The sequence below is a fragment of the Cucurbita pepo genome, chromosome 3 (genome assembly GCF_057944985.1).
Source record: "Cucurbita pepo subsp. pepo isolate OVF chromosome 3, ASM5794498v1, whole genome shotgun sequence".
Taxonomy (NCBI): domain Eukaryota; kingdom Viridiplantae; phylum Streptophyta; class Magnoliopsida; order Cucurbitales; family Cucurbitaceae; genus Cucurbita; species Cucurbita pepo.
Window position 1 is genome coordinate 16,054,449 of NC_141800.1, and position 27,536 is coordinate 16,081,984.

Sequence of the window (27,536 nt, forward strand, 5' to 3'; positions counted from 1 at the left end):
AGCCACAAGTAAATAAGAATCAACTAATGCAGAAGCAGGTGGAGTGAATTCATTCAATGAAACTACATTTTGCTCAAACTATAATGATTTATACATAATTCCAGTCTATGGTACAGTGAACAAAGAAAACTGATAGCCAAGGAGATACACATTTATAATTCAAAAAGTGAGGCCAAAATATATTATCTAGGACGTATTTACTCACGATTTCAATTTGTTTTAATACAAGGGAAGTAGATTCGAACCTATGTGGGTATGAGCGCGAGTATCTGGCTCCTTATAATTCCCATGCATTTCTGGATCTCCGCATATAGTGGAAGGTTCTGAGGACAACAAGGCTGCAAACCACTGACGGCAGAATCCAATACCTGAGCAACATCAGATGGTGGAAACTGTCTTTCTGTGCATTTCTGCATGTTTTTAGCAACAATCAGGATTTGGAGATCTAAAATTAATATCATCATGCATGAGTAGAAGAACCAAACGGCCCAAAAGTTCATAGTTGACTATTATTTACATGATTCACAACCAATATTATGCAAGATCACAACAGTATAACCCTCCATCTCTGGTAATTTGAACTGTATGAAACAGTTGGTGATGAATAAACAGCCCAAATCATCATTTTCTTAATTATGCAGAACAGAAAATCCCAAACAAATCTGTGAATCATAGATAATTGGCTCAACAACGTTATGCCAAGAAAGAAAACACAATTCAAAGCAGGACTGAAATGAGGCTCCATTTACCTGAATCATGAGTAAAGTGGCTACACAGTGTGCAATAAGTTCTGAAGGGATCTCCACTTCAGTCTTGTCGGATAGGCCATTGGACTTGGGACCAACTACATGATCAGCAATAGATGGGTTTGATGTACACACGTTGAAATGATTCTGAGATACTGGAGGGGAATTACTAGTATCTGCAGCTGTTGATCTCACAGTTGTCAAGGCCAAATCATCCACTGAGAGTCTATTACTTACAAAATCAATGGCTTCTTCAATATTCTCCAAATTACTTTCTCCTTTTTTCAGAGCTAGAATTGCCTGAAATGATTGTTAACAGTGGATGAAGTCAGAGGAGGCACAAAATCTAGAGGAAAAGAGATCTCCAACATGGACTCTGAAGGATGCATTTAGAACTTGGACGCTTTCAACAAATTGACGAAACTTTACAAATGTAAAGATTAAAATATAAATCCATAAATCTGTGTTTTTGCTTTATAGATCTTTCTTATAGAAATTTGATTTATGCGATCTATTAGTTTGTTATATTAGAACTAATTCATGCTACTAAATTCTTTAATATTTAATAGCTCTGTTCAAACTAATAGACTTAACAATCGATTAGACAAGCATGTCCATTTTTTGACATTGACATCCCGCGCAAGATAGAGTACTTGTAATTTCTAAAGACCAACCAGCCGATGCTCAAAATGGTTAGACAATAGTAAAGATTAAACCTGCATTGCCTCATCGATCATTGTTTGAGCCTTTGCTCTGGAACTTCCCACAATTTCAGCCACATGGGAACTGGGTTCTTGAGCATGAGAGCAAGAGTCGCCCATATCCTGCACTGGCTTGAGGAACATCAATGGTAAAGTCCCTTGATATGTATTGCGCTGCCTCAAGCAATACAAAGCAGAGGAAACCTATACATACTGAGAAAAATAAGCAATTGAATAAAAAAAAAAGGGATGAAACTGGAAATGGGTTCATCAAAACTCCTGCCTGTTCATTAACTTCATTCAACTGTAATAGCACAGCAGCATATTGCTTCTTAAAGTTCTCTGAATCCTTGAGCAAGTTGTCTCCATTTATTTGGTTTTCCAACACCTCATCATTCAAGCGCTTCAATTCAGACACTACCACCTCCTAAATTTCAGCATGTATCGGTCAGGTTAAAAGACATTCGAATTTGAGGTTAAGGTTAGCAAAATAGAGTTCTGCCTTTCAACCTAGTCTCCACCAGCGTAGGATAAATGAAGTGTTAGAATATTAAAGACAATATATTGTGAATATTATTAAGATACTATTAATGAATAATGGTAATTAGTTAGGGTCAAACGGAGGTAGTTAGGAAGATTGGAGGTATGCAAAGTTTTGGGAATTAATCCATTGTGGGACATAGGAGAGAGATAATCCTCTCGAATTTTAATTTCTCTTTGATACTGCAGTATAACACAGTTGATTTCTTACAATCAAAATCCTTACATAAAGTTGATAATATGAAGCTAATATAATGTACTACCTTCTTGCTAAGTGCACGTGACAATTCAGAAAGCGCATGAACATCAGCTTCTTTTGCTTGAATTTGAGCAAGGGCAGAAGATTGGGAACTTGCCTCCTGTTGAATACCGACAGTCTCACTAAGCCCAAATTTAGCTTGTAGATTAGAGCACCCAAGGTCAACCTGGCCACGAACAACTCCTTATCAGTTATAAAATTCTTGAAATTAAGGATCGAATACTCTGTAGATGTTCTACATCAAGGCAGGTCAATGATAATGCCTTGGCATTATTGTAGAGTAAGCATTTTTATGTCAAACTCAGTCATCCCAAAACCCCAGTATTAAGATGAGTCTTTGTTATCCATGGAACTAAGTGAATTAGTCAGCGGAATGACTGAAGAATATCTAGGGGGATCAGAAATCATAATATAAATGACTGAAGAATATCTCGGGGGATCAGAAATCATAATATAAATGACTGAAGAATATCTAGGAGGATTAGAAATCATAATATAAAAGACCTTCACCTGACGTAGATTATAAATGTATATACAATGGAATAGGTACAGAAGAACTTATCCAACTAGGTCCAACTAAAGGAGAGAAATAAAAGTGGCCAATGAACAAAATTATGAGATAAGGTCTTATCTCTTAAAGATAAGAGATCAAACCAAAAGAGTACAGCGTTCTTGCAGACAATCACCGCTAGAAAGAGAAGAAAATACCAATACATTCTCATTGATAATAAACCCTGTCCAGTACTGATTGGTGCCTGGCAATTCAGTTTCTAACTAAATTATTATGGAATGACTGTTTGGCCCTACTACATTTAGTTACCAACTGGACCCATATGATAATCAATCCCTATGTAGATGTCTGCCATGACTTGAACGTATTCTAAGTCCTTTATGATTTACATTGTCCATAGAACATATTTTCGTAACTCCCAATTACCTAATTCAAAATTTTGTCCTCAAAAAGTCTTCTATCCCAAAAGAAGAGAAAGAAAAAAAACCCTCCTCCAAGGAAAAGATGGATATTAAGATAATTTGTCATTTGGCTTGACGTTTTTCCACCCACTAACAACCCCAAGTTCCCCTAAACGGCTACTCGTCCCATGAGGAATGCCCTTCTATTCCTCGTTAGGAGGAACACTAACCTTGAAGCCAGTGCCCCCACCCCTCACCCAGATTCTTACTTCCTTGTGGACCTATTTAAACAAATGAAGACTTTAGGAGATAACTCCCCCTTTCAGGCCCACCTCTTTGACCCTCCTTTTGCTGGAGAGCTTGCAACCTTCTCTTCCTCTACAAAGTTATTTCTCTTAAATTACCGTTTTCCTAACTATTTTGGAATTTCACGGTTCTCAACTGCAATTGGCACACTGCTCTTTCCCTAAACATGAACAGCCTCCTCAATTAGGTTGATGACCCCTTCAAAAGAGGAGAAAACTCTATGACTACATGATATCCGAGCCTTCTCTTAAGTCTTGACATTGATCGCTTCAAATGACCAGTAGAATCTTTGACGACTACACAAATCCTTTTGTCAATTTTTGCATATTCTCCTTTTTATTGCTCTTAACTCTTGGCACAAATTTTATGTGCTCTTAGTAACAACAATCTAAATTCTTTTTGTACAACTTAGAAGGGTTTTTTTTTTGTAACTTTCTTAGCATGGTGTTTGGAATGCTTCATGGACATCATCTGCAAGAATACTTGATTCTAATGAATTCCTCTAAAAGTTCTAGGTAAGGTCAAATTGCCTATATTTGATGGAGTTCTATCAGTGACATTCAGCTCTTCCAGTTCAAAGCATGCATATAATGGAATCCAATTATCCATGTCTAAAATGTAGAAAAAAGAATCCTATTACATAATCTATAATTCTATATTAATGAAAATATGACCTTTGCAACCTTCTAGTTTCATACTAGCATGCTTATGTGATGACTGGTGGAGAAATGGGCACAAAATAAGTTTCTAACCCGTATCATATAATTAAAAAAACAACAGAATACTAACCTTTGCTTGTTTAATTAATTTGTTGATGGGGGAAACAAACACAGAACCATCAGTGCTATCAAGTTTATCATTACTGGTTGATTTCATATATTCTTCAATCTTCGCCTCATTCAGTAAGCCATTAATCTTGACCTCGTTGAGGTTCCCAAATATTTTACCAAGTGTCACACCATGTCTTGACAAATTTGCAGGCATGTTTTCAACTGGATTTAAAGGCATACACTCGATATCCTGTGTGATGAAGAAGACAAATATAAACAGTGCCATACATAACTAAATATAAAACAATCAATAAAAAGTGATTTCCGTGGCAAAGAATACCAATGGTCAACAAAGTGTAATGCCCATGATCATCGTCTAAAATTAACAAATCGTGCAGGAAACAGTGGCTTTGTAATTCTAACATGTAGTTTAAACAGTTGTTTTAATTGGGAATCTTTAGCACTTGAGGATGAAAACGCCCATATGAAATTGTAAAGATCTACAGCAGTCTCAATTCTCAAATGAACAAATAAGATGCTATAAAAATAAACCACGCATGAAAACATAATTACCATCACAAATTCAACCCCAAGTTCAGGCCGGTCAAATTGAACACGACACCTGCTATAATCAACAGTAAGTACACTTCCATCATGGATCTCTCTTGTTTTTGGATGAATGGCAATAACACGCTGTCCAACAGATAATGGCCGAGCTAAATCAGTTGGAAGTCCTTCCCTTGTGCCTGCACAAAGTTCAGCATAGTGTTTCCTAACAGATTCCCTATATTGATTTAGCTTCTGTTTTTCTTCCTTCAAGAATTGAGCAGAGAATCTCCGTGGCCTCCCAAGGGAACTGAATCAAGGCAGAACTAGAAAATTTGGCCTTCTATAGAAAATGTCTCCAAATGAGTTAACGGGATACAAAATGGACAAGTTGAGAGAAAATACCTTCGAATAACACCCCACTCGACACGTGTCAATCTAGGAATATGACCTAATCCAACGTGATTTAAGTACTCTACGAACTCACATTTGGCAAACCATGGGAAATCAATTGCACTATAGAACCACTCATAAACACACCATCTACGCAATTTATGCCAAGATAGACAATTAGAATGCTGCTCCTGCAATTATAAACATACACAGTATATGATACAGAATCCAGAATCCAAGAAAAAATGTCATGACCATAAATATTTAACCTTGAGATCATTTGGTCTATCATCTGTTGATTGAGCAGGTCTATTAAGTCGATCAATCGAAGTGTTATCTGAAATCTTTGAATCTCTTTGTGACTTCCACAGGTTCATCTTCCGCCTGCTCCTTACTTCAGTAGGTAAGCTGATTGGATTAGTTGATGGAACTTGTGCTGTGGATAAAGCATAGTCACCATCTTCTCTTTTATGATCGGTACTGGAAGATGAGTGATGATCTAGAGGTTTTGATAATTTTCCAGACTTTGCAAGCCCAGCATTATGAGGCGAACGCTTAACTTTACCAACAGAACTTTTTGCTTCATCTGCAGCCTAAAACAAAATAAAAAACTATGAAATTGGGGGGGAGGTGACGAAGTGTACAGGTGCAAGAGCCATTTGCAAACAAAATTCTTAACATAGAGCCTTTACTAAAAACATACAAGACAATGGAAAATCAAAATCTACGAAGTAAACACAAAGGAGAAATGAACTCTTTTAGGGTTTCTACTTACTGTCCTAGTCATACTAAGGATTGGTAGTTCAAGCCCTGTCCATTTGGTGGTTTAAAAATGAGGCTAGATTCTTTAAATGTGTGCATTGCATTTAGAGTTTTTATGAGGCTTACATGGGTGGAAACAAATCAGTACATTTTCAGAGAGAATAACTCTTTTCTTACATATTCTGTGACTTAGTATCATTCACGGTCTCTTGTTGGAGTGGCCTACACCAAAAAAAATGGTAGCTGCAACATTTTTCTATTAATCTCAATTGGAATGCCTACTTCCACAAAGTTGTCAATGCTAGAAGAGAGAAGACTCATTTCAAAACTTAAGTCTGATGGTGACACTAATATCCTCATGACTAGCATGTTAAGATGGAAGTGGTTAATATTGTAAAAATGTTGTCAATGGTGTACTCCAGAAAGATAGGACATAGATTCATTTTTCAAGTGTTATTTTGGGATCCCATCTCTGCAAGAAGATTCCATTTTCATACGGCTATTTGATGATTTAGAAGTATGGATTACTCTCGATAGCTTGGAAACAAAAATGCTCCAGAGTCTATGGTTTTGCAGTGGCATTCTAAAGTGTTGGAACGTTGCTGAGCCAGATATTCTTAGGTGTTCTATGACTTATGACTTCTTTTTTATTAGAATGTAAGATCATCGGTGGAGATTAGACCCTCAACCACTTAGAAGAGTAGGGATACTTTAACTGTTAAGCTGAGCTCATGTTGGCATGACTTGTGACTTCCTAGAGTAGCTGTTAAATGTTTTCCTGAAGTAGAATTTCATTTACCTCATTGAAAAAACGAATAGGGCCTAAGGTGATAGCCTTTGCAGATTAGCTTGATGAACAGTAACTATAAAATCATTAGTAATCCAATCAGTTTTAGTAGGGTTGATCCCTTGTCATCTTCCTTTTGTAAGTTTTCTTAACTTCCAATAAAAAAAATTCGGACAAGCAAAACCACCAATTAATCCAAAACTATAAGCGGATGGGTTGATAAAGTTAATTATATTGTTAACACTCTCCCTCACTTGAGGGATTGGAAACTTGAGAGTTCAAAATTTAATTACAATAAACTTTCTATTCATGAGAGTGAGGGGTTGCCGTAGTAGATACTTCAAATTTTTTTGTAATCTAATCAGTTTCACTTGTCGGTTTGAAAACCACACAGGCCGAAGTGGTTTGCTTTGGCTCTTTGGCTTGTTGAGATCTTCTAAGGCATTTTCTTCTTCAATGTTTAAGAACATTGAATATCTTGAGACTTTTACTTTGTTTGGTTGTTTGGTTTTCTTTTCACTCCCTTTGAGAGCCTGAAGAACATTTTTCTATCTTTTCATCCATCAATAGATTCATGTTCAAAAAGAAAAAAGGACTATAAATAGGATAACTAAATTCACTCATTCAAAATGTGAGTTCATTTGAATTTCCTTGTTCATATCAAGAATAAAGTATTAAGATAGAATAGGATGGGTACTCTTTTAAAACAATGACCAAATAGGAGCCACACCTTGATTTTCAGAGTGTCACCAACACGAGAATCACTGTTAACTTCATCTTTAGCTGAGATCTGTGACCATAAATTTCCATATTGTCAAAATTTATTCCGCAACAGACAAATGATTTAAAAGATATAGCAGCAATTTAGAACCAGAAAAATTATGCTTGCAATCCATCCTTACCTTAAATGGAGAAGACTTCAGTTTCCTTTTTCGATTACCGTTATTGGATCCTTGAATTCTCTCAGATTCCAGAATAGGACCAACATTATTGCCAAAAGCTTTTCCCTTTTTAGATGTTTTGAGAGCAGAGATTTCAGCTCCAGCAACTGAATGATTCCCTTTTATTTTAGACTTGTGCATGACATCAAGATTTTCCTCTTTAACCTTTGCAGAAGGCTCTAATAAAGAGAAACGAAAAGATTATGATCATCATCACTCTCATAGTTTGGGGAGGAAGGGGAAGGGGGAGGAATAGATACTGAGAATCACAAAACAAAGAATCAATTTGAAAGCCACCAAATTTAATTTCATCTGATAAATTTAAGGTGATTCGATTGAATTGCAGTTCATTTATTTAGTAACAAGCTGGAGAGTTTGAACATAGAGGATGTGCCCAAAGTTTATTGATTAAATCAAATGTGTGCAGCCATCCTAGATATTAGATCGCAACATGCCAGAATATAGAATGATAACCCAAACATAAGATGAGGTCAAGGGTCTTCATTGGAATAAAAATCAGATGAATGCACGTCGAGTAACACAAATGTCATCAAGCAACCAGTTTCCATTTACTCAACATCCTACCCACTTATGGCTAGCCCCAGCTTCAATTAACTGAAGACTACAACTTACTTGACCTCTAGCAATTGCTGACGTGCTATACTGATTAACTTCTTTTTTTTTTTTTTTTTCTCTTGCTGGCACGCTATTTACTGAATTTTTATGACTACCAATATCACATTTTCTTCATATTTCGAGAAAATCAGTTCCATATAATACCTTTCTGTAAGCTTTCCCCCATTAGTATTATAAAGAGAGAAGACAGAGGAAAACATGCAACTTAGAGAAACGCATAAAGTAATGAACAATTGTTGACAACCAATTTTTTTTTTAATAATAATTAAATAAATAAACCAAGACTCGTCATATAATTAGCTTTCATGAGACAAACCTAAAAATAAATTTTAATTGAAGAATAACTTTTACCAGTCTCAGCATTTGCGTCAGGCATCATTAGAGACAAATCAGCTAAAGTTTGCAGTGCATCAAATGCTGAACATTCATCTGAACAGAAAACAACCACAAGAATGCAGATATGAACATAGTCTTGCTTCTCCGGTTATGACAACGTCAAAAAAATAGAAAGATAAAAATGCATGCATGCATTTGAATATCTAATGAAATAGTGGCTAGAAGCAGCATCTTAAAATAAAACCATATAAATTCACGTTTTCAAATTAAAAATAGCACAAATAGGACATTTGAACTTTCCATTCTTGAAAAAAATTCCGTACTTCAACCATCAATTAATTTCTTGTTTATATGAAAAAGTCAGCAAAAAAGGCCCAAGTACTTCTAATGAGACGTGACAAATAAAGTAATTTTAAAATAAACTCGGTATCCAAGAGTGCTAACGCTGCAACTAAACCATAAATTGTTAAAGCTTCTGAAAACAGGAATTCATTGACCACCAGACCAAATAAAAACTACTTTAAAAATTGAACAAAGAATTCAAATTCCAGTAATAATCCCCCGTCCCTTTCACAACTCACATAACCATCCCATACATAAGCGAATATGCACCATTGAAAAGGAAGGAAAATAGACACAACTTTAATCAAGAACAATAGCTCAGTTAATAATTCACCCTCCTCAAATAAGTAATAAAACAGATAAATACAAACTAAAAAAGAAGGGTCGACAACCCAATTCAGATATATCTTTCAGCTTACCTCCAAATAGAGCTTTCTTACTTCTTTTCCTCGGACCTTTAAAAGAGGATCTCACAGATTTTACATCCAAATCCGCAGTTTCAAGTTTTCCCCTCAAACTGCCTGATTTTTGTCCCTCTTCAGTCCCACTACAAGCTTCCTTGATGTCATCCAAGTGGTTGTACATACTTTCTTCAACTTCTGGCTTCTTTCCATGGTACCTTTTACCCTTTCTCTGAATCTCACGAGAAATTTTCCCCAGGTCATAGTCCGCATTATCAGCACCAGTGCTTCCTAAGCTTAATTCGCAACCACCTTCATCCATTTCACTACATCGAAACTTCGTATTCATCATGCCTGATTCACTTTGCTGAATATCCAACTTATCAGTTGATCACTTTACATGTTCAAAATAATAGTAAAGAAAGCAATAGCATGTGTCTAAGAGCTATGAATGATTACCATCCTGTCATTTCGGGTAGGTGAAAGTACATGACCTTCAATTTTTGGATTTGGTGTTTGTGAAAGTTGTGGAGAACCATCTCGTTGTGAAGCCTCTGTTAAAACTAAAGCTATCTCATGAGCAACATCATCATCATTTGGATCATCAACCCTTGGCTTGCTATTGTGCCTGGAGGGTGAAAAAAACCTCTCTCTACTATCTTTATCATAAGAATATGATACAGGAACGCGTGGAGTTCGTTTCCCAACAGCATGAGGTTTAATACCTAACACCATCCACATTAACATCACTAACTCAAATCCGATAACATGACAGCAATTTCCCATAAATGATTTTAAAAGTTAAATAACAGACAGTGTAATGACTGCAATTTCCCGTAAATGATTTTTGAAGTTAAATACTCCAGAAATTACCATCCAAGTGCCCAAAAATAAAACAACATACAATAATCGCACCTCCACAGATTAAGATATAGAAGGAAGGACAAGTAAGAAAACCTAAATCACCTAAGAGAGAAATTTGAGACATTTCCTACCAGAACGCCTCTTCTTCAACAATGACAGGCAGCCATAATTTGTTGGAAATGACTGTGATTGTGAAGCATCTCCAAAATGTGCATCCAATCCTTTAGAGTTGTTATTTTGTGACTTTCCACGCAGTCGCTTTTGAGGTTTTCTTCTTGCTCCAGAATTCTCATTGCTTTCTTGTTCACTTTCACTGTCTCTCTGGCAATTTATCTATCAATTTTAGACCTCAGAAGACCATAAAAACAACCCTATGACCTCAACAATAGCCTTACAATACTAAATAGCTTCCATGTAAATTCAATATGCTGATACAGAAACAAAATACAATGAACCGAATATTGCAGAAGGAATACAAGCTACATCAACAATCCTATTTCTATATTTCATATATAACCAATGAATGGAAAGATACTTCAATGTTTTCAGGTCCCACGTGAGCTTGATAAATATTTCCAGAACCCAATACAGAAAAGGAGCACAAAGTACTTAAAGGAGATTAATTCTAACTTTTGTGCTATTTCACAGCACAAACCAATAGGAGGGCCGGAGAGAGATGCTAATGTTCCCTCACTAAATTTCATCAATTCATCGATGTGTTGATTCTAGCTTGGGAAAAGGTCCATATGAAAAACTTCACTTCCTTTCCCACTTTGAGGTTCCACATTTTTAATCAAATAGTTGGATATGATGAAACTTGGTCTAGCAAGAAACCTTTACAGAATTTCCAAACTTCAATACTCTGTCGCCATGATTAAGGCTGGGAAAGAAGCCTTGAGAGAGTAAAGGAGGGAACCCACCCAAAATATCTTCCAATCAATAAAAGGAAAAAGGCCTTCTAAAGTTTATCCATTTCCTTCCCACTTCCAGACTTCAGTGTATATTTCGGTTCTTTATTATGTCAGTCTAAAAGAAGGATTACTTTTAGTAAAGCAGTAGGGTCATGAGAACTTCCTGAGCTATTAGAGGAGGAAAAATCTGCAAGTGCAAACCAAACAAATGATTCCTCCCCATGCTTGCTGATGATTTTATATCAATAAGATCCTATTGAAGAGCATCCTTATATAGTGCATTGTTTCTTTCTTCTTCTTCTTCTTCTGTTTTCTCTCTTCTTTCTTCTTCTTCTTCTTCTTCCTTTTTTCTTTTTTTTTTTTTTTTTTTTTTTTTTTTTTTTTTTTTTTTTTTGCAGGAGCATTTATGTAATCTTAAAAGCATGGAAGATTAAAAGGTCTTCATAAGCCTCTTTTACATCGTTTTTATTGGTGCATATTAGCTTTAAAAAAAAAGCAAAAACAAAAACAAACGCCACAACATGCATTTGCTTCTAGACCGACATTTTACTGTTTTCCTGTATGTGACCACGTAAAGGATGATAGAATCAGTGGTAAATAAGTTTTATATTGCCAAAATAACACATTGAGGAAACCAAAACTTATATTGATGAAATAAAAAATTTCAATTGAGTAAATAATTTGATCTGTTTGGGGTGAAGAGAAGAAAGAAGGGGAGAAAAGAACCCACAGATAGAACAGACATCTTACCAGTACGCTGTAGTGATCAGTCATCATTGCAATTAACCCAACAACTGAAGCAGTGCCCTCTGGAAGTGATAAATAGGCCTGAAATAAATATGCATAGAAAAACCACAATAACAAGATAGTGTCACTGTGTTGACATTGCCAAATCTCAAGTATTTAAGTTTTTCGATCAATTTGAAAGCCAGATAATTCAAAACCCAGAATTTCAGAAAGTACAATGATTCGGGAATGGTGAAAAGATAAATCTAGTACCAATTTAGATTGTGTTAGGTAAGTGAAACTTCAAAAGAGCTACAACAATCAAAGTGGCCAAGGACTAAAAGGTTCTCTGATCAGATATAAGAAAACTCAATAGTACATGACAACTAAAAATTTTCAAGACCTAAAGTATGCAATAATAGAGATCAGCGATTGCACGTGAAACACATAAAGGTGTAGTGGTGCCATTACGATTAGATAATAAATTTAGAGAAGTAAATGGGATTGTATGCTATGAATACAACTAACAAAATATAGGTCCCTGATACTAGGAATACGACGGACAAGTTTACGGGATACTTAACCAGAAAAACCATTTGTATATAAAGATTCGTAGCAATACAAAAATAAATGGGATTGACTTCCTCTACCCTATTCATGGTGAAAAGGGCCTCGACCATTTCTGTAGAACGGTTCCTTACTGCAGCAGCTACCTGCAAAGTACCAGACAAAAATGTTTCAACCCAAATACAGAACTAGTACTTGTTTAAGACTGAAGAATGAGGTGCAACTACAGTAGAAAATTACAATTAATATCTACGAAAAAAATTAAAGTATAAGCTTATTTTTAAGAAACTTTAAAAGAAAGTATTGCATGATTTTGAGACATGATACTTAAAGATACACAGCTCAAGTCTGCTGTGCCAAAGAAATTCACTGGCTCGCAGCACTTGAACATCATTATCATAGTCATTCCATAGATTGGTACTAACCTTCTTCCAATCTTTTCCGTATTTACGATATGCTTCATAGAACTGCTCAACCTCATCCTTGCTCCATTGAGGCCCTAACAGGTCAGCAAATTTCCTCTTCTGCAAATAATCAGAAGATGGTTAGAAGATGGCTACAAAACTACCCTGAACCAAACTTATTGTGTTCTGTTCCTTTCACAGTGAGAATTTTAAGACAACACTAATCAATGGTCGCATAGACTCCAGATTAGATTTCATACTAAGTATGATGTACTGATGAAAATTTAAAAGAAAAAAAATAGAAGAATGGAAAATGGAGTTTACATTACATTAACGACCGTACAATCGGTAAATATGAATATGGTCGTGATTTAGACATTTAGCCTTTAACAGCAAGAAAACTATGATAATAGTTAGACTGACACTGTGCAACTTACTTCAAGATAGCCTGTAACAGGACCAAAATAGCAACTTAACTTCTAAATTGAAACTATGAAACATCATACTTTCTCATATATAGACAAATGGAAAGTCGACAGACCGGATAAATCTTGCACAAGTCATCCTCCATCACGAACATACATACCTTCTGCTTGCTTTTGCTAGCATCTTCCACGTATTTACTTGAGAAGGCCTCATTAGCAGAAGATAACCGCTTATTAACACTTCTGGACTTTCTTGACGGGGCCATGAGCTTTACCAATCTGAACACACATATAAGACGTGGTTGAAGTTCAGGAGCATCAAGTCCACAATGTTTTAGCACACTGATTTAATATCCATTGAAGTACCAGTCCGGCACTTACATTCACCGAAAATCCTCTTCATAGAAACCTTACTTTTAGAGCGAGAATAGTTATTCGTGAAAGCACGAGTTTAAAAGAGAAAAATAAAGCAGCTGATTTACGAAAGAAAAATCAATACCGAATCATCCAGCATACAAAAACTCGAAATAGAAAAACACTGCCTAGAAGAAACAAAGCAATATTTCAAACAAAATCGCCTTTTTCGCCTGCTCGGCTACCCGTCAGTTGCATAGGATAACTCAAAAGAAAACCATTGCAACCGGAGTAGCGATGAAACACGAATTCGTCAAAAGTAACCCAATGCATGTTAGCTGAAAACTAACACACCGGAATGAAACGAAAAAATCAACACTTGAATTGCGATAACACTCCAGATTCCAGTAATTGAAGAAAACGAATAAGAGAATTTGAGAGAACTTAGATAAAACCGTATCAGCAAATGATCTCAATTCTCAACCGAGTTACAGATATGTAACATCAAGAAGAAAACGAAATACAAATCTTGCTCAATTCACTCAGAAACAAAATCCACATAAAATTAAGGAGAAAAAAAATGTTCGTCGTCAACAAACAGCCCTAGATAGATGCAAAAAATGAGATTATTACCGATTTTCAAATGGCTGCTCCCCGTCAAAGCACGTCTAGGTCCTGAACATTAAACAAACACTGCGAGCATGAACTCAAGTGGTGGAGTAACCAATCAATGAAGAAGAAGACGGCCACGAAATCCAGAGTGTCGACAAGAATGAAGCCAAAGAGAAGGAAGAAGATGCAGAACGATGGAATTTGAGGGGCATAACCGCGAAACTTCAAAACTATTGTACTGCACAAAAAAAAAATTGGTACCAAATGTAATTATATATCTTTTTAATTTTTTAATTTTTTAATTTTTTAATTTTTTAATTTTTTTTTGTTCAACTATTTAAATTTGGCTGACATAGCTATAAATTAAAATTAAAAATAAATAATATTTAAATGGGTTGAATTTTATTATAAAATAATAATACTTAAATAAATTCAACTAGTATATGGCAATTACATTTTAATTTTTTTTAAAAAAATCAATTAATCTTATATTTAGTCTTCATGATCGTATATATGCTTATATTTTAAAATGTAATTTACCCTGGAAACCCTAACCCGCCTCCTATTCTTTCCTGCAGGCATTCTCTCATAATCCCTTCCCGCCGCTCGCTGTCACTCCTCCGCCTCCCATTTTTCACCTACCCCGCCGCTTGCTGTCGCTCCTCCGCCTCCCATTTTCATTATTCGATACTCTTGCGAGGCATTCGCCCTTTCCCGCCGCTCGCTGTCACTCCTCCGCCTCCCGTTTTCCTTATTCGTTACTCTTGCGAGGCATTCGTGTTTCTCCGATTCGTCTTCTCAAGAGGAAGCAGGTTTTCTTTCCCTCGCGTTTTCACAGTCATGTTGTTGCTTCGTCGGATCATTAGAGTCAGGCAGCCATCATCAGTCTTTGCTCACGGATTTTCTGAAAGTCCGTTGAAATCTCTCAGATACTCATCGACTTCTTCTGTGATCGCATCATCTCCAAAATCTGCTTCGCCGGATTCTAATTCTGTCAAGCCAGAGAACGATGAGAAGCCTGTAATCGTGCTCTTTGAGAATCATGGATTCTCAAAAACACAGATCTCTGAGATTGTCAAGAAATTCCCTCAAGTTCTTTCAGCGAACCCCGAAAAGACGCTATTGCCAAAATTGTTGTTCTTTCAATCGAAAGGCCTTTCTTCCCCCGAGATTGCCAAATTAGTGTGTAGTTTTCCTTCGATTTTAGCGCGAAGTTTAGACAGAAAAATCATTCCAGCTTTTGATTACATTCAAGAGCTACTTCAAACTGAGAAGAAGACTATCGCATCCATAAAACGGTGTTTTTGTCTTCTCACTTGGGATCTCCAAATTTATGCTCGTCCCAATGTTGAAACTCTAATACAAATTGGAGTCCCTGATTCCAACATTGCAACCATTCTTCACTACCAACCACGAGTGTTCTTGATAAACACCGTCCGATTCAAGGAGATTGTAGAGGAAGTTAAGGAAATGGGATTCAATCCTCTGCGACTGAATTTTGTTATCGCTGTTTTAGCCATGCGAGCAATGAGCAAATCTACATGGAGAAAAAAAGTTGAAATTTACAAGAAATGGGGATGGTCTGAAGAAGAGATTCTCTTCGCTTTTCGAAGGCATCCATGGTGTATGATGGCTTCCGAGGACAAGATCAATGGTGTAATGGATTTCTTTGTGAACAAGATTGGATATGAAATTTCATACATTGCAAAGCGACCTGCTCTGATTTCACATAGTTTAAAGAAGAGGATTGTGCCAAGAGGCTCTGTTTATCAAGTTTTGCTGTCAAAGGGTTTGATTAAGAAAGATGTGAATCTTCCTTTCCTGTTTGAGGCTACTGAAACCCAATTCTTAGACAAATTCATCGACCCTCATAAGAAGCTGATTCCTGAATTGTTGAAGTTGTATAAAGAGAAATTGGAGGGATGCTAAGAGATGGCAGGTTCAATCTCCTTCTCTAAATATTAACATCTACCTGTTTTGCTTGTTCATATGTCTATTGATATCTAAAATTGATGTATGTTCAAGAGCTTGTGCTGAATTGGCTGCTATTAGATTGTTAACTAAATGATGGGTTGAGCTGAATTGACTATAGCACGTTGTAACAATGATAAAGTGGAGTAAGAGGATTCAAATATGTCTAAACTAGCTTTGGCTTTATCCGCTAATTTTGAATTATAATTTTATGGAGTGTTTCTAGTTGATATATTACCTACTCTATTTATGTGAGATATCATATCGATTGGAGAGGGGAATGAGAGATATCGTATCGGTTGGATCGGTTGGAGAGTCGACAGACCAAAATAGCAATTTAAGTTCTAAATTGAAACTCCAAAACATGATACTTTTTTCAGACATAGACAAATGGAAAGTCGACAGACCGAATAAATCTTGCATAAGTCATCCTCCATCACGAACATACATACCATACCTTCTGCTTGCTTTTGCTAGCATCTTCCATGTATTTACTTGAGAAGGCCTCATTAGCCGAAGATAATCGCTTATTAACACTTCTGGACTTTCTTGACGGGGTCATGAGCGTTACCAATCTGAACACACATATAAGACGTGGTTGAAGTTGAGGAGCATCAAGTCCACTATAGACATGTTTTAGCACACTGATTTAATATCTATTGAAGTACCAGTCCGGCACTCACATTCACCGAAAATTCTCTTCATAGAAACCATACTTTTAGAGCGAGAATAGTTATTCGTGAAAGCGAGTTTAAACGAGAAAAATAAAGCAGCTGATTTACGAAAGAAAAATCAGCAGTTGTTGTTTCCTTTACCGAATCATCCAGCATACAAAAACTCAACAAAATCGCCTTTTTCCCCTGCTCGGCTACCCCGTCAGTTGCATAGGATAACTCAAAAAGAAAATCGGAGTATATGGCAATTACATTTTAATATATATTATATTGTAAAATAATATTTAAATGGGTTTAATTTTATTATAAAATAATAAATATTTAAATAAATGCAACTTAGTATATGGTAATTACATTTTAATTTTTTTTTTAAATCAATTAATCCTATATTTAGTCTTCATGATCGTATATATGCTTATGTTTTAAAATGTAATTTACCCTTGAAACCCTAACCCGCCTCCTATTCTTTCCAGCAGGCATTCTCTCATAATCCCCTTACCGCCGCTCGCTGTCGCTCCTCCGACTCCCATTTTCATTATTCGATACTCTTGCGAGGCATTCGCCCTTTCCCGCCGCTCGCTGTCACTCCTCAGCCTCCCGTTTTCATTATTCGTTACTCTTGCGAGGCATTCGTGTTTCTCCGATTCGTCTTCTCAAGAGGAAGCAGGTTTTCTTTACCTCGCGTTTTCACAGTCATGTTGTTGCTTCGTTGGATCAATGTAGTCAGGCAGCCATCATCAGTCTTTGCTCACGGATTTTCTGGAAGTCCGTTGAAATCTCTCAGATACTCATCGACTTCTTCTGAGATCGCATCATCTCCAAAATCTGCATCGCCGAATTCTAATTCTGTCAAGCCAGAGAACGATGAGAAGCCTGTAATCGTGTTCTTTGAGAATCATGGATTCTCAAAAACACAGATCTCTGAGCTTGTCAAGAAATTCCCTCAAGTTCTTTCAGCGAACCCTGAAAAGACGCTATTGCCAAAATTGTTGTTCTTTCAATCGAAGGGCCTTTCTTCCCCCGAGATTGCCAAATTAGTGTGTAGTTTTCCTTCGATTTTAATGCGAAGTTTAGATAGAAAAATCATTCCAGCTTTTGATTACATTCAAGCGCTACTTCAAACTGAGGAGAAGACTATCGCATCCATAAAACGGTTTTTAGGTATTCTCACTTGGGATCTCCAAATTTATGCTCGTCCAAATGTTGAAACTCTGATACAAATTGGAGTCCCTGATTCCAAAATTGCAACCATTCTTGAGTACCAACCACGAGTGTTCTTGGTAAACACCGTCCGATTCAAGGAGATTGTGGAGGAAGTTAAGGAAATGGGATTCAATCCTCTGCGACTGAATTTTGTTCTCGCTGTTTTTGCCATGCGAGCAATGAGCAAATCTACATGGAGAAAAAAAGTTGAAGTTTACAAGAAATGGGGATGGCCTGAAGAAGAGATTCTCTTCGCTTTTCGAAGGCATCCATGGTGTATGATGGTTTCCGAGGACAAGATCAATGGTGTAATGGATTTCTTTGTGAACAAGATTGGATCTGATCCTTCATACATTGCAAAGCGACCTGCTCTGATTTCACTTAGTTTAAAGAAGAGGATTGTGCCAAGAGGCTCTGTTTATCAAGTTTTGCTGTCAAAGGGTTTGATTAAGAAAGATGTGAAACTTCCTTTTTTGTTTGAGTCTGCTGAAAACCGATTCTTAGACAAATTCATCGACCCTCATAAGAAGCTGATTCCTGGATTGTTGAAGTTGTATAAAGAGAAATTGGAGGATGCTAAGAGATAGCAGGTTCAATCTCCTTCTCTAAATGTTAATATTTTTACCTGTTTTGCTTGTTCATATGTCTATTGATATCTAAAATTGATGTATGTTCAAGAGCTTTTGCTGTATTGGCTGCTATTTAGATGGGTTGAGCTGAATTGACTATAGCACGTTGTAACAATAATAAAGTGGAGTCAGAGGATTCAAATATGTCTAAACTAGCTTTTGGCTTTTGGCTTTATTCCAGTTGATGCTTTATTCCAGTTGATTGTATGATAATTCTAACTAGTGTTTCTAGTTGATATGTTACCTACTCTATTTATGTGAGATATCATATCAGTCGGAGAGGGGAACTTGAGATATCGTCTCAGTTGGAGAGTCGACAGACCAAAATAGCAACGACTCTCCAACCAAAATAGCAACTTAAGTTCTAAATTGAAACTAGGAAGCATCATACATACCTTTTGCTTTTGCTAGCATCTTCCACATATTTACTTGAGAAGGCCTCATTAGCAGAAGATAACCGCTTGGTAACACTTCTGGACTTTCTTGATTTCTTGATTATGACGTGGTTGAAGTTGAGGAGCATCAAGTCCACTATAGACATGTTTTATCACACTGATTTAATATCCATTGAAGTACTAGTCCGGCACTTACATTCACAGAAAATTCTCGTCATTGAAACCATACTTTTAGAGCGAGAACAGTTATTTGTGAAAGCACGAGTTTAAACGAGAAAAATAAAGCAGCTGATTTACAAAAGAAAAATCAGCAGTTGTTTCCTTTACCGAATGATCCAGCATACAAAAACTCGAAATAGAAAAACACTGCTTAGAAGAAACACAGCAATATTTCAACCAAAATCGTCTTCGAGTACCCGTCAGTTGTATAGGATAACTCAAAAGAAAATCAGAGTATATGGCAATTACATTTTAATATATATTATATTGTAAAATAATATTTAAATAAATTCAACTTAGAATATGGTAATTACATTTTTTTAAAAAAAAAAAAAATCAATTAATCCTATATTTAGTCTTCATGATCGTATATATGCTTATGTTTTAAAATGTAATTTACCCTTGAAACCCTAACCCGCCGCCTATTCTTTCCTGCAGCCATTCTCTCATAATCCCCTTCCCGCCGCTCGCTGTCACTCCTCCGCCTCCCGTTTTCATTATTCGTTACGCTTGCGAGGCATTCGTGTTTCTACGATTCGTCTTCTCAAGAGGAAGCAGGTTTTCTTTCCGCTCACGTTTTCACAGTCATGTTGTTGCTTCGTCGAATCATTAGAGTCAGGCAGCCATCAACAGTTTTTGCTCACGGATTTTCTGAAAGTCCGTTGAAATCTCTCAGATACTCATCGACTTCTTCTGAGATCGAATCATCTCTAAAATCTGCATCGCCGGATTCTAATTCTGTCAAGCCAGAGAACGATGAGAAGCCTGTAATCGTGTTCTTTGAGAATCATGGATTCTCAAAAACACAGATCTCTGATCTTGTCAAGAAACTCCCTCAAGTTCTTTCCGCGAACCCCGAAAAGACGCTATTGCCAAAATTGTTGTTCTTTCAATCGAAAGGCCTTTCTTCCCCCGAGATTGCCAAATTAGTGTGTAGTTATCCTTCGATTTTAGCGCGAAGTTTAGACAGAAAAATCATTCCAGCTTTTGATTACATTCAAGAGCTACTTCAAACTGAGGAGAAGACTGTCGCATCCATAAAACGGTTTTTAGGTATTCTCACTTGTGATCTCCAAATTCATGCTCGTCCCAATGTTGAAACTCTAATACAAATTGGAGTCCCTGATTCCAACATTGCAACCATTCTTCACTACCAACCACGAGTGTTCTTGATAAACACCGTCCGATTCAAGGAGATTGTGGAGGAAGTTAAGGAAATGGGATTCAACCCTCTGCGATTGAAGTTTGTTCTTGCTGTTTTGGCTATGCGAGCAATGAGCAAATCTACATGGAGAAAAAAAGTTGAAGTTTACAAGAAATGGGGATGGCCTGAAGAAGAGATTCTCTCCGCTTTTCGAAGGCATCCATGGTGTATGATGGCTTCCGAGAATAAGATCAATGGCGTAATGGATTTCTTTGTGAACAAGATTGGGTGTGAACCTTCATACATTGCAAAGCGACCTGCTCTGATTTCACTTAGTTTAAAGAAGAGGATTGTGCCAAGAGGCTCTGTTTATCAAGTTTTGCTGTCAAAGGGTTTGATTAAGAAAGATGTGAATCTTCCTTTGCTGTTTGATTCTACTGAAAGCCGATTCTTAGCCAAATTCATCGACCCTCATAAGGAGCTGATTCCTGAATTGTTGATGTTGTATAAAGAGAAATTGGAGGATGCTAAGAGATAGCAGGTTCATTCTCCTTCACTAAATGTTAACATTTACCTGTTTTGCTTGTTCATATGTCTATTGATATCTAAAAATTGATGTATGTTCAAGAGCTTGTGCTGAATTGGCTGCTATTTAGATTGTTAATTAAATGATGGTTTGAGCTGAACTGACTATAGCACGTTGTAACAATAATAATTGTAATACCCATCGGATAAAAAGTAAAATAAATAATAATAATAAAATAATAAAATAGAAAGAAAGAAAGAAAGAAAGCGTGTGGCAGATGCCACCGCCGAAAAACCGCAGGCAGCAAAAGACTGTGGAGTAGCCCATTTTTAAGGACTCTTCGAGGGCAGAAGAAGAGGGTTGGAGAGACGTTGAAAATGGAGGAGGAGCTCACGAACTCTCGGAGACCAACCATTGGGAGAACTCGTTGTGAGTCCACGTCGGTCGGAAACTTCGCGATTGAGACCCACAAGCGCCATCTGATCGATTAGGCGAAAAGTTTGAGGACCTCCACCGCCGAGGCTTGGAGCTTGAGGTTAGTGGAGAAAAAGAGTCGAAATGGGCGGAAGGGAATGGAGAATCAAGATATCACTTTGGATCTACGAGATTTGAGGATTGTGGGCGTCGGAAACGAATCAGAGGGAGACGCGATGGCGAGCATGCAGTGGAATTATCTGAGGAGTTTGGCAAATTTTGGAACCCTCCAAAGACACAAATCCAAACAAAAAAACGTTGTCAAGTGTTTCAGGTAAGTGGCACCTTGGAACCTTGGATTTAGCTATGCTCATAGTATACATGAAACTATGGTATAGTAAGTATGTTTTAGAAGTTTGAGCATAGAATGAGTATGTTTGTTTAAACTTTATTGAAACGCGTATGCAACTACCTTAAGAACTGAGATTCATGACTAGCTTTTCATGATTAGATCATTAAGTTATGCCTCTGTCACGCACGTTAGAGTATTAGCAGTTATCTGGGGACGATTAGGAGTTCGCCAACTAACCTCTAACCGTAAACCTGACTCGATTGTCAGGGGTCTGCTTAACCATAGAACTTGTCATTTTATTGTTGATGGTACCTTGTGGGGACTTATAGGAAGTTTGCCAATTAACTTTCTATTAGTGAACCTGTCACGAGTGACAAGGGTTCACATTGGTACATTAGAGTTGGTCGAGATTTATTGTTCATGCATATGAGTTAGCGGTTATCCGGGGACGATTAGGGGTTCGCCAACTAACCTCTAATCGTGAACTTGACTCGATTGTCAGGGGTCCGCGTAACTATAGAACTGGTCATCTTATTGATGATACTATTTTTTAGGGACTTACAAAGCTTGCCAGTTAGTTTATTTTAAGTGAACCTGTCACGAGTGACAGGGGTCTCCAATAGTACACTTGAGAGTTGGTCGATTCCTAAAATACATGAACCTTGAGTATCGAGGTCGCGCCTCGATGTCCTTGAGATTGGATGATGAAGAAAAGAGACTAGTAGAGACAATTAGCCTAGTGACCTAAAGAACTTAAGAGTATTCCGCTGGAGATCCAAATAAGACCATGAACCAAGAAAAACTAAAATGAGAAAATTTAGGGTGTGGTCTAGACATGAGGACAAATCCCGAAAAGAGAATAAGATACCAAACGATGAACAAGATCAATAAGACTTAACTAAGAAATACGAACTACCAGCAAACTATTTACTGAGTATATTCTATATACTCATTCCTGCAACTTCAACTTTCTTTTCAGGTGGAGTTTGATGTAGCAATCGAGGCAGAGGCACACGTGGGCTGTTGGCTATAGAGAATTCTATCACATTTGAGTCCTTAGTCTTCTTTGTGCTTTGCCTTTAAATCCTGCACTTCATGTATTTAAGTGATCTCTTCCGGTCTTTCTATGAAAATAAGATTTTCATAAATTGGATGCATGAATTTAAATGTTTTAAGTAACGATCCATTGTTCGAGACTTTGAAATTTTGGGTCGTTACAAATAAAGTGGAGTTAGAGGATTCAAATATGTCTAAACTAGTTTTGGCTCTATATTCGAGTTGATTGTTGACTTCTTTTCTTCCGCTAATTTTGAATTATAATTCTATGTAGTGTTTCTAGTTGATATGTCACCTACTCTATTTACGTGAGATATCATATCGGTCGGAGAGGGGAACGAGAGATATCGTATCAGTCGGAGAGGGGAACGAGAGATATCGTATCGATCGGAGAGGGGAACGAGGGATGTCGTATCGTCGGAGAGGGGAACGAGGGATTTCTTACAAGGGTGTGGAAACTTTTCCCTAGTATACATGTATTAAAATTGTGAGGTTGACGGCGATATGCAACGGGTTAGAGCGGACAATATCTGCTAGCGGTGGGCTTGGACGGTTACAAATGATATTAAAGCCAGACATCGGGCGATGGAAACCTCTCCCTAGTATACGTATATTAAAATCGTGAGACTGACAACGAAATGCAACGAGCAAAAGCGGAAAATATCTGCTAACAGTGGGCTTGGGCAGTTACAAATGGTATCAAAGCCAGACATCAGGCGGTGTGCGAACAAAGACGTTGGACCCCAAGGGGGTGAATTGTGAGATCCCACGATGGTTGGAGAGTGGAACAAAGCATTCATTATAAGAGTGTGGAAACCTCTGTCTAATAGACGCTTTTTGAAAAGATAAACATGTAAATCATTATATATGTGAATTGTTATATATGTCATATACTTTATTAAGGTCTTGCTAGTAAGTCTTGCTTCTCACATAATGAACGAATTGGGCCGGCCCATATTATTGTCCGATTCTCACATAATGAACGAATTGGGCCAGCCCATATTATTGTCCGATTCACATAATGAACGAATTGGGCTGGCCCATATTGTTGTCCGATTCTCACACAAGGAACGAATTGGGCCGGCCCATATTGTTGTCCGATTCTCACATAATGAACGAATTGGGCCGGACAAGCCGGCCCATATTGTTGTCCGATCTCAAATCTCCTCCAATCCAAGCCCGTTTTATAATACATATTAAAACAAAAGGAGTGGGGCCCACTGCAGGCCTATGAGATGGCACGTTAAGTGCTCCATGAAATGCCAGGACAACATTTGTGGGGACCACTCGATTTCACTTTTTTTTTCCAAAGATATTTTTGTATTTTTTTTTTTTTAATTTGAAACCAAAGTCTAATAATTATTCCTGTCATTTATTTTGTCCCTATTAAATGACTATAATGGTTACATAAAATTTGTAAATAATAATAGAACTTTGATGTCTTTTATTTTAAGTTAGCTAATAAAAGAAAAATGTTTGGTATATTTTCAAATTATTAATAATATTATATTATTTTAATCTCACATTTTTACACTTAATATAATATATGTCACCTTTTTTTAATGAAATAGTATTTTCTAGAATCAAATATGAATTTCTTAAAATTACCATTTTTTTAGTAAATAAAGAAATGGTAATAATAACAAAATAAAAAAAATTACATTATTTTAAGTTGTATTGAAAATGTATTTTAACCCTATATCTTAAATTAATTATTTTTAACTATATATATATATATATTATTATTATTATTTTTTTTTTTTTTTTTTTGTGATATTTGAGGATAACCTTTTACCCTTAAGGTATAGTTATACAAAACTATTTATAACTAATTAATTGTTAAGTTTATTGTAAAATAGTTATATATTTTTAAAAAATGAAGGGTAAATTAGGTATTTAAGCTTTTAAACTTTTAGTTTAAATCATATGGGTCAGTTTCCAAATCTATAACACATTTGAAAAAAACCTCGAGCCCGAAACCGAATCATCAACATTAAGCTTGAAATTTTGTCGAGGCAAGGGTTGTTAGGTTGTGATGAGAGATGTCGCAATTGAAACGGTTGGATGATGAAAGTCCCACATCGGCTAATTTAGAGAATGATCGTAGATTTATAATAAAAAAAATACTCTCTCCATTAGTATGAGGCCTTTTCAGTTAGCTTATACTCGAAGTGGACAATATCATACCATTGTGGAGAGTCGTATTCATATAACAGAAACATGAATTTTCGAACATCTTTTCAAGTTCCAACAAATTTATATTCTAAATATAATTTTGAAGTCTAATATTTTAAAAATAAAAAAAATAATTAAATTTAGCCCATGAAAAAGGGAATTTACAAAACAAGACAGAGCTCACGAAGAGTAGTATAGGTCGGCCCGTAAATTATAACAACTTAAAAAACGAGCAAATAGGTCACCGACACTCGGGAACTTGGGCCAGTTACGCGAACCAATTACACACGAGCCATTAATTACGAAACTGCCACTCCACTTGTGGCCATCAATCTTCCAAGTCAAAATCCACTTTTCCACCACCGGCTGACCATCTGGTCCGGTTTCCGGGTACTTCGCCGACACGTGGTGCAATTCCCGGGTCGACCCGACCACCGGCACTCGACATTTAAGACTTCTCACCAACTCCCTTAACGACGTCGTTTAATCTCAACCTATCTTAGCCGTCCATTTACTGGCACCAAACAACCAAATCAACGATTCAAATTCTTCCAAGATTACAGGATTTGTTTTTTCATTCATTTTAAAATCCCCTTTTTGACTCTAAATTCTTTATGTTTGATTCTTTTCTCTCCTCTTCCCACCGTATTTTGTAGAGAGAGAATTAGATATTTTTTTAAATAAATAATAAAAAAAATTCGAATTTTATATTTTTCAATTAAAAAAAAAAGTGTGTTATTTTTGTGAATTAATATTTAAAATTGTGTATTGAAATTTTTTAAAAAAATATGTGAGAAATAATTCCTACATATTTATTTATTTTATAAATCAAAAATAATATATAGAGTTCACTCTAAGATAATATAATTATTAGAAAATTAAATCATAAATAAATAAATAAATTACATTTCCTAGACCGTTTAAATACCACGTGGAATATAATCACGGAATGAGAACGTGACACGATATGATTACATGTCAAACTTTGGTTGGTGGACTAGTGGCCTTCGTTGCGGACCAACAAAGCCGTCATCCGCGTGCTCCATTGTTTGAATGATAAAATCTCTAATATCTTATTTTCAAGATTCTAAATATATTAATAAAAATTTAGGTTAAATTATAAATTTTAATCGACACGGTTCGTAAGAAGTCACCTAATATATGATTGTTCAAAGTAAAACGTGTTTAGTTTACTTTTATGATTGAGCCATCGAAAAGAAACGTGCATCTTGTTATAAGGGGTGCAAGGGAATGTAGAGTCAAATAGGCGTCGAATCCAAATTTCGAATCGTGGGCATGAGGCGTTACAAGTGGTATCAGAGCGATACCTCTCCTAATAAGACGTGGTTCGAAGAACCAATGTGAAAGCTAGTGGACACGTGACATGTGAGTGAAAGAGTGATACACGAAGGAACTGATATAATATTTGAATAAGAGCAATTCAGCTAAACACGTCAATTTCTCTCATATATTTTAACTCTAGAAATTGGTCGGGACCGTGGACCAACATGAAATAAACTCAATGGATTAAACCTAACTCTCAAATTAAAAATTAATAATCCCATAAAGTTTTTATTAATATTTTTAATTATTAAAAAACAAAAAAAAAAACAACCTTTTTAAGAAAATCCCTTTGTTACATGCCAACTGGACTTTAGACAAGACAACCTCGAAATCTTTTCAATCTTATTCTAAGGACGAGACAGGCAGCCTCCCGAGGTTTAGTTCATAATCCCTTAATTATCTCTCTCCTCAAGTACATCCTTACATGTGAAATGACCAATTTACCCTTTTCTCTCTCTTCCCTAAACTCACTTTTTGTCATGAATTTGTAACATTCGATCTAATGATAAGAACCCGAGGTCACTCGTTGCATGTGTACGATGTGATTTCTACTAGGGTTATGCCATACATGATAATACACGGGATCACTCCTTGTATATACCAAATTCTAATAAGGTCGTGCCTTAATGATATAAGTTCGCATGTGTGAGATCTCACATCGAATGAAAGAGGAACGAGTACCAGTGAGGACGATGGACCCTGAAATATGGATTATGAAATCTCACATTGATTGGAGATAGGAATGACATCGATTGGAGAGGGGACGAGTGCCAACGAGCACGTTAGGCCCTGAAGGGGGTGGACTGTGAGATCCCACGTCAGTTGGAGAGGGGAACGAAACATTCTTTATTAGGGTGTAGAAATCTCTCCCTAGCAGTCGTGTTTTAAAAACCTTGAGAAAAAACCCAAATAGGATAGTATCTGCTAGCGATGAGCTTGAGCTGTTACAGCATATGAGTTCACTCCTTGCATGTATGTGACGAGATTCTATTAAAGGCATGTCATGCATGATGTGCACACACATGCTAGTCGTTCCTTGTATGTAACAAATTTTGATAGGGTCATACTACAACAATACGAGCTTGCTTACATGGTCACTCTTTGCATGTACATAACGTGATTCTACTAGGGTCGTGTCTTATGCAATATGAACCCATATGACAGGTCACTCCGTGCATGTATATAAGATAACC

At 36.5% G+C, this 27,536-nt stretch overlaps 4 protein-coding genes across 7 annotated transcripts; 3 read left to right on the top strand and 1 right to left on the bottom strand.

Moving 5' to 3' along the window:
* Positions 1 to 39: 39 nt before the first annotated feature.
* Positions 40 to 14,479, bottom strand: LOC111790818 (protein ALWAYS EARLY 3). 3 transcript variants are annotated; one of them, XM_023671887.2, is made up of 20 exons: positions 14,263 to 14,479; positions 13,437 to 13,554; positions 12,872 to 12,970; positions 12,530 to 12,592; positions 11,904 to 11,981; positions 10,374 to 10,563; positions 9,838 to 10,103; positions 9,397 to 9,745; positions 8,651 to 8,728; positions 7,625 to 7,842; positions 7,453 to 7,512; positions 5,443 to 5,766; positions 5,186 to 5,364; positions 4,808 to 5,090; positions 4,254 to 4,484; positions 2,251 to 2,412; positions 1,731 to 1,874; positions 1,463 to 1,651; positions 750 to 1,046; positions 40 to 410 (listed from the first exon to the last, which is right to left on the bottom strand). In XM_023671887.2, the coding sequence occupies exons 2-20, from the start codon at positions 13,539 to 13,541 to the stop codon at positions 246 to 248; spliced, it is 3,480 nt and encodes a 1,159-aa protein (XP_023527655.2). In that variant the 5' UTR covers positions 13,542 to 13,554; positions 14,263 to 14,479; the 3' UTR covers positions 40 to 245. The 3 variants fall into 3 exon arrangements, with proteins under 3 accessions (XP_023527655.2, XP_023527654.2, XP_023527656.2); XM_023671886.2 differs by having other exon boundaries at positions 10,374 to 10,575; XM_023671888.2 differs by lacking the exon at positions 13,437 to 13,554 and having other exon boundaries at positions 10,374 to 10,575.
* Positions 14,480 to 14,767: 288 nt separating this feature from the next.
* On the top strand, positions 14,768 to 17,432 carry LOC111790820 (transcription termination factor MTERF15, mitochondrial-like). Of its 2 annotated transcripts, none has more exons than XM_087122377.1 (2): positions 14,768 to 16,180; positions 17,363 to 17,432. In XM_087122377.1, exon 1 carries the CDS (start codon positions 15,082 to 15,084, stop codon positions 16,168 to 16,170), a length of 1,089 nt encoding a protein of 362 aa, XP_086978503.1. In that variant the 5' UTR covers positions 14,768 to 15,081; the 3' UTR covers positions 16,171 to 16,180; positions 17,363 to 17,432. The 2 variants fall into 2 exon arrangements, with proteins under 2 accessions (XP_086978503.1, XP_086978504.1); XM_087122378.1 differs by having other exon boundaries at positions 17,360 to 17,428.
* A 149-nt stretch (positions 17,433 to 17,581) lies between these two features.
* LOC111790821 (transcription termination factor MTERF15, mitochondrial-like) lies at positions 17,582 to 19,906 on the top strand. The gene is made up of 2 exons (XM_087122376.1): positions 17,582 to 18,679; positions 19,771 to 19,906. Exon 1 carries the CDS (start codon positions 17,582 to 17,584, stop codon positions 18,674 to 18,676), a length of 1,095 nt encoding a protein of 364 aa, XP_086978502.1. The 3' UTR covers positions 18,677 to 18,679; positions 19,771 to 19,906.
* A 13-nt stretch (positions 19,907 to 19,919) lies between these two features.
* Positions 19,920 to 23,013, top strand: LOC111790286 (transcription termination factor MTERF15, mitochondrial-like). Its single transcript, XM_023671149.2, has 2 exons — positions 19,920 to 21,017; positions 22,748 to 23,013. The coding sequence occupies exon 1, from the start codon at positions 19,920 to 19,922 to the stop codon at positions 21,012 to 21,014; it is 1,095 nt and encodes a 364-aa protein (XP_023526917.2). The 3' UTR covers positions 21,015 to 21,017; positions 22,748 to 23,013.
* The last annotated feature ends 4,523 nt before the right edge of the window (positions 23,014 to 27,536 follow it).

What these genes read in the sequence shown, in the direction of transcription:
- LOC111790818 (XM_023671886.2), bottom strand. Translation starts at nt 13,541, where the DNA reads ATGGCCCCGTCAAGAAAGTCCAGAAGTGTTAATAAGCGGTTATCTTCT. An exon ending in GTTGAAGAAGAGGCGTTCTG is followed by an intron (nt 10,104 to 10,373) that starts GTAGGAAATGTC and finishes GGATGGTGTTAG; the next exon opens with GTATTAAACCTCATGCTGTT. An exon ending in CCACTTTACTCATGATTCAG is followed by an intron (nt 411 to 749) that starts GTAAATGGAGCC and finishes AAAAACATGCAG; the next exon opens with AAATGCACAGAAAGACAGTT.
- LOC111790820 (XM_087122377.1), top strand. Translation starts at nt 15,082, where the DNA reads ATGTTGTTGCTTCGTCGGATCATTAGAGTCAGGCAGCCATCATCAGTC.
- LOC111790821 (XM_087122376.1), top strand. Translation starts at nt 17,582, where the DNA reads ATGTTGTTGCTTCGTTGGATCAATGTAGTCAGGCAGCCATCATCAGTC.
- LOC111790286 (XM_023671149.2), top strand. Translation starts at nt 19,920, where the DNA reads ATGTTGTTGCTTCGTCGAATCATTAGAGTCAGGCAGCCATCAACAGTT.